Here is a 6,000-nt window from a genome sequence, read left to right on the forward strand (position 1 = left end):
GTGTAGACTCGGCCAAGGTCACAACTTGGTGTTTTGCTGTGGATGCCGATCGAACCCACACACGCCTGACGGGCCCGGAACGGCTTTGCCCACTGCGCCGTCTCTTTCCACAAACGCCAGTTAGTTAGTTATTCTTGGGACCGAGACACACAACTCTCCTTATTCTCCGTCCCTCACCTTCCGATCTTGACTATTAATCCGTAATTCGTACCACAACCCCGCGAAACACATACTCTTTTTGGAGCGCTCCCTCGGTCGGGACACCAAAAGTGCATCCCATCAGATCACCAGTCACCAGACCGAACCTTCTTCCTGCTCCAGCGACTTTGGCAACTTCCACCCCGTTGCACTTGTTGGGCTCTCTTGGGCCCCTCCCCCTCTCCTCCTCCTTCCCTCGTCTCTCTTCCCCTTCCCCCCTTCTCCCTCCTCCTCTCTTCTCCCCCTTGTATAACACCCAATCGAAAGGTCATCAAGGTGCGCGCACAAGGAGAGAGTCATAAACCAACGCCACGGTCACGGCCGGCTTCTCCCTGGTGTTCCGCACATTTTAACGCCCAGTTCCCTTCTGCCGTGCTTTGAGGAGAAAAAAAATTAAGGCCTCGCCTCCGCATACTTAGTCTTCGGCCTATCCCTCCTCAACTTGCCAAAAGAGTTTTCGATTATTAATTATTATTTCAAAGTCGGCCCTCGTTCAGGGATCGGAAGTCGACAGGCCCCCTACCTAGTAACCGAACATGGCCCGGATTTCCTCGACCCTCCGGGCAAGTGTCCTTTACGGCCTCCTAGCTGTTGCTAGCGCCCAGGCTGCTCTCTCCCCGACCCCGAAGCCTGGGCCGTTTCGCCTACGATCGCCCCGGGCTGATCAGTTGGAATCAGAGTCTGATCCGGCCACCATCACTGCCGTGTCAGAATGCCATTTGCATGGAACAGTACAGTATGCCAACTCTCCCACCAGAGCAGCTTCGTTACGCGCTCGTTTCTCACGCCGTCTCTCTCTCTCTGCTAGATACTGTCAAGCCGGAACCACCGAGTTCCGGATATCAGGGACTGCCACTGCCTCATCCTACACTGACTGCCACAACCATGGAGCCGAAACGTAGGCTGTCCCTCCCCCTGATGACTTTCTTTTCTATGAATGTCACCTGACACACTGATAGGTTTTGTATGGCACCTACCGGGGAGGTCCAGATCTTCGCCGCCCAGGCAGCGCAAACGACGACGCCGACCCCGACCAGGGCCGACTCGACCAGCTCGAGCATCACGGCCGTGTCCGATTGCCATGCCCACGGCTCTACACTGTACGTGTCACCAGAACCAACCAGCTTAACGCTAGCGGACCCGACCGTCCTGACTGACTGACTGCCTCTTCTACCGTGTCTAGCTTTTGTATGGCCGGGACAGCCGAGTATGAAGTTCACACGACCGTGACGGCGACCCAGGACATCCCTCCTGCCTACACCGGGTGCCACAGCCACGGAACGGAGACGTATGCGCTGCCCGTTGGCCCCCCTCCCCCCTCATTATCAACAGGGTACTGACCCAATCCAGCTTCTGTATTGGCCCGGATGGAGAAGAGGTCGAGCTCCACCCGGCCGGAGAGGAGGAGGAAGAGGGTCACGACCATGGATCGGCGGGTCAGAACTGCCACTTCCATGCCGGTGTCGAGTGAGTTCATTACAATGTCCGCGGAATCGTACGTGTCCCTCATGATGCTAACCACCTCTGCAAGGCATTGTGTCGGGGGCTCCGGGGAGGAAGAGGAACACAGTTGCGAGCGGGTCGATAGGGACTACAACATCCGTCTCCGCGTCGGCTTGCTCTTCGTCATGCTGGTAACCAGCTCCATCGGCGTCTTCGCCCCGATCCTCATGGCTTCCTACGTCTCTCCTTCCCATCCCATCTTCACCGTCCTGAGACAATTCGGCACCGGCGTCATCATCTCGACCGCCTTCGTTCATGTGAGTATCTCCCGCCTCCCGTGACATACATGCGTTTATTTACGAGGCTTTTTCTTTTCATTTCATTTTTTCATATTTTTTTTTCCGTAGAGGAAAGTGATTACTGACGTTGTACGTAATTACACCCAAGCTCTACACGCACGCCAACCTGATGTTCGAGAACGAGTGCCTCGGCGAGCTCACCTACGAGTCTACCGCCGCGGCCATCCTCATGGCCGGGCTCTTCCTGTCGTTCCTGGTCGAGTACTCCGGCAACCGGCTCATCCAGTGGCGCGAGTCCAAAGCCAAGGCCAAGGCGGGCAGCATCGAGTCCGGCGCCCAGGCCGATGCCGAGCCGGCCGCCGCCCGCACCGACATGGTCAACATCGCCGTTTTGGAAGCCGGCGTCATCTTTCACTCTCTACGTATGGAGACCCATCTATCTCCTCTGCCCCCCCCTTTTTTTTTTTTTTTTTTTTTTCACCTTACGTATTCATAACGGCCCGCGTGAAAATATAATTAACAATGTCCTTCCTCGCTGACAACCTCCCTCCCTACTTCAGTGATCGGCCTCACCCTCGTCGTCGCGGGCGACAGCTTCTTCCTGACCCTCTTCGCCGTCATCGTCTTCCACCAGATGTTCGAAGGCCTCGCCCTCGGCACGCGCATCGCCGCCCTCGGCCGGCCCTGCCCGACCTCCGCCCCCGAGGCGCCCGAACACGGCCACGCCTACCCCGACGGCCACAACCACGCCCACGGTCATGAGCATTACCACGCCCACGACGACCAAACTGTCGACCACCACCCCGCCGAGCCCGCTGACCCCAAGGCCGCCGCCGCCGCCACACAACCAGGAGCCACCGCCAAAGAAGAAGAGCCCGCGAGCGGCGTCCCGTCCGTCTCGAACGATCCCGCCGCCGCGTCCGGCCAGAAAGTGAGGGGCGGCGGCACCAGCACCACCATCACCAGCGTCTCGCTGACCAAGAAGCTGCTGCTGGCGCTCGCGTTCGCGCTGGTGACGCCGGTGGGGATGGCGATCGGGATCGGGGTGCTGCGGCAGTTCAACGGCAACGACCCGTCGACGGTGGTGGCCATCGGCACGCTCGACGCCCTCTCGGCGGGGATCCTGGTCTGGGTCGGCGTCGTCGAGATGTGGGCGCACGACTGGATGCTCGGCGGCGAGATGACCCGCGCCGGGCCCGCCCGCACCGCCCTCGGCCTCGTCGCCCTCGTCGTCGGCATGGCCCTCATGAGCCTGCTCGGCAAGTGGGCTTGACGCCGACGAGGAAATACACACAGACACACACAAACACACTATATATATATTCATTACGGTGACGATACCTTGGGACAATAAGGAGGGAGTCATTTTTGCTTCATGGTGCCAATTCATGGCTTCGCAAATGATAATTATGGGATGGTCTAACAGTAGAAAGGCATGAGCGGGATTTGGCGTTGCGGTCATCATCAGTCTATATCAGCGTCTGGCGTTCTCTCTAGGATCATCATCGACCTGATAATTACTATTTGAGCCTGGTACGCCGTGTGCACCATGATCTAGGGTGCGGTGTGTTGCATACAATCAAGATACCAATGCAGTCACTTTGATGGCCTTTTTACCATGCTGTCGACGGGACGGACCCCTCTTGTGCGAAAAGCAGAATGAAGCTCTCCAATACTGCTACACTAGGTACATTAACTTACTACTATTAACGAGGGATCCTAGCGTGGCCAATTGCTGTCAGACCATACACTGATGCTACGGTCATTGTGCGGGGACTAATTAATTATCCGTAAGGAGAGCAGGCATGACATGAACATACAAATTCTCATATACAATCCGTGTCAGCAAAATTTCGAGCCTAGTGTTTCCCAGGGAGGCGCAAAGCAGACCCTAACCCGGGGACCCCTTGCTTGGATTGTGGCAGGGGACTTACAAGGGTGATTCGCAATTTGTCATCCGCCGCAAGCTCTTTGCATGGCCGGGGATGGACGTCACAGCTCGGCGTTCCGCGGCGGTCATGTTTGGAATCACAACTTCCATAGACTTTTGCCAATACGGACAATTTTCGCGGGTACAAAGCCAATCGCTATCCAACCTGATCTTGAGCTATTTCTTCGTGACCTTCCATCGTAAACAAGTGCTCTTTCTCAGTTATTTGACGGCACGCAAATCTACTCGGATTTGTCGCCATCCTGGTTGACCCCGCCACGACCCCGCCAAGACCCGAGCTCCCACGCAACAACTCGATACTTAAGACATCGGTGATTAGCCCAGCAGAGAGATTTCTCCGGATTTCCCCCTGGTCCCAAACACTGGTCCCTGTGTAGATGACTGCCCTCCCGCAGTTCCTCACCCGCTTCTTCCGCCCGTTTACGTCCTCGAGCAAGATGAGCGCCGCTCCCGTGACGATCCCCGAGGGCGCTGAGCGCGCAACCGTCGCCGCCGGCTGCTTCTGGGGGGTCGAGCACCTCTACCGCAAGCACTTTGCCGACAAGGGCCTGTACGACGCCCGCGTCGGCTACATCGGCGGCGACACGGCCAATCCGTCGTACCGGCTCGTGTGCAGCGGCAACACCGGTCGTGCGTGCTCTCCCCGTTCCCCCCCCCTCCCTTCTCCCTCTTTCTCACTTCCCGTTTTCTCACATCCCCCCCCCTCTCTCTCCGGCATTCCATACAGAGAAAAAATTCGATGGCTAACGTTTCTCTAATAAACCAAAAACAAAAAAAAAATTAACAGACGCCGAAGCAACGCTGCTGGTCTACGACCCAACCCGCCTCTCGTACCGGACCCTCATCGAGTTCTTCTACCGCATGCACGACCCGACCACGCTCAACCAGCAGGGGCCCGACCGGGGCACGCAGTACCGCAGCGGCATCTTCTACCACACGCCCGAGCAGGAGGCCGTCGCGCGCGAGGTCACCCAGAAGGCCAACGAGCAGTGGTGGGGCGGCAAGATCGTGACCGAGATCCTGCCGGCCAAGGAGTGGTGGGACGCCGAGGACTACCACCAGCTCTACCTGACCAAGAACCCGCACGGCTACGAGTGTCCGAGCCACTTCCTGAGGAGCTTTCCTGACCTGAAGTGAGGGTGTCTCGCGTTATACGGGCGGATATGAACTGGGGATTCCGGATGACATTTTGCAAGGGAGCGATTTCACAAGACGGACTTTCCTGGCGTTTGGAGAAGGTAACACTTTTGATCCGGTTTTTGTTGGGTGGTGTGTTTACCTCAAGAAAGAAAAGACTATCTGATACAATGAGTGGACTCGCCAACACCCCTTGTGTGATCACTCCTGCGCGTGATGAATCCGTTACAAGACAAGACAGTACACCGAGTAGAGAAGTAATCGCTAGTATCCCATCCGGTCAAACCAAGCAGTATCCGTTCCTACCCATTGCCCATGCCTCCCCCTATCAATAACTCACCAGCTGTCCCTTCTCACTTCCTCCTGTTGTTCTGCATCATGAGGATCTGCACCATCCGCACAAAGATGTTGAGGAAGTCGAGCTCGAGGCTGATGCTCTCGTTGATGGGGTCCTCCTTGATGATGCCACGCTGGGCGGCGCGCGCGTGGTAGAGCACCTTCTGGACGTCGTAGAGCGTGAAGCCGCCGAAGACGGCCAAGCCGCCGTACAGCCAGAGGTTCTCGGTGAAGGCCAGCGTGCGCACGGCCGTGGCGGGCAGGACCAGCGGCGCGAAGCCCGAGACGGCGACGATGGCCGCGCCGGCCAGGAGAGGCCCGCCAATGTAGAGGTACTTGTCCTGCTTGGCGGTGGCGCCGACGAACGAGATGCTGCCCATCATGGCGAGCGTGTACAGGCCGGCGCGCGCAAGGAGGGCCGGGGGAGCGATCGTCATGAGGGGAGCGATGAGCGCGGCCTGGGTCGCGTTGAAGGCCGTCCAGCAGGCGTACTTGGGAATGTAGCTGCGGTAAAGAAGGTTAGCATCTGCGTCTTTGGCGGACAAGGAAAAAAATTTCCAGCCCAAAGTCTCGGTTGGGTTGGTTGGGTTGGTTTTTTTTTTTTTTTTTTTTTTTTTAGTATTTTTCTTGGGATAG

At 57.4% G+C, this 6,000-nt stretch overlaps 3 protein-coding genes across 3 annotated transcripts in view; 2 read left to right on the forward strand and 1 right to left on the reverse strand.

The window, feature by feature from the left end:
- Nucleotides 1-734: 734 nt before the first annotated feature.
- P884DRAFT_209518 (uncharacterized protein) lies at nucleotides 735-3,213 on the forward strand (the record flags this gene model as incomplete). Its single annotated transcript, XM_069438942.1, has 8 exons — nucleotides 735-934; nucleotides 1,007-1,096; nucleotides 1,158-1,298; nucleotides 1,382-1,486; nucleotides 1,549-1,665; nucleotides 1,730-1,958; nucleotides 2,089-2,362; nucleotides 2,501-3,213. The coding sequence occupies 8 exons, from the start codon at nucleotides 735-737 to the stop codon at nucleotides 3,211-3,213; spliced, it is 1,869 nt and encodes a 622-aa protein (XP_069294332.1).
- Nucleotides 3,214-4,328: 1,115 nt separating this feature from the next.
- Nucleotides 4,329-5,028, forward strand: P884DRAFT_280366 (peptide methionine sulfoxide reductase MsrA; the record flags this gene model as incomplete). Its single annotated transcript, XM_069443426.1, has 2 exons — nucleotides 4,329-4,521; nucleotides 4,679-5,028. 2 exons carry the CDS (start codon nucleotides 4,329-4,331, stop codon nucleotides 5,026-5,028), a joined length of 543 nt encoding a protein of 180 aa, XP_069294333.1.
- A 353-nt stretch (nucleotides 5,029-5,381) lies between these two features.
- Nucleotides 5,382-6,000, reverse strand: part of P884DRAFT_287501 (inhibitor of apoptosis-promoting Bax1-domain-containing protein) — a gene marked incomplete at its 3' end in the record, with an annotated part of 1,371 nt that continues 752 nt past the window's right edge. The window contains exon 2 of the mRNA XM_069443886.1: nucleotides 5,382-5,868. Within this exon, the coding sequence (XP_069294334.1) occupies nucleotides 5,382-5,868 (487 nt within the window). The remainder of the gene's footprint in view (nucleotides 5,869-6,000) is intronic.

Source organism: Thermothelomyces heterothallicus (assembly GCF_042370625.1).
Source record: "Thermothelomyces heterothallicus CBS 202.75 unplaced genomic scaffold P884_scaffold_29, whole genome shotgun sequence".
Lineage (NCBI taxonomy): Eukaryota > Fungi > Ascomycota > Sordariomycetes > Sordariales > Chaetomiaceae > Thermothelomyces > Thermothelomyces heterothallicus.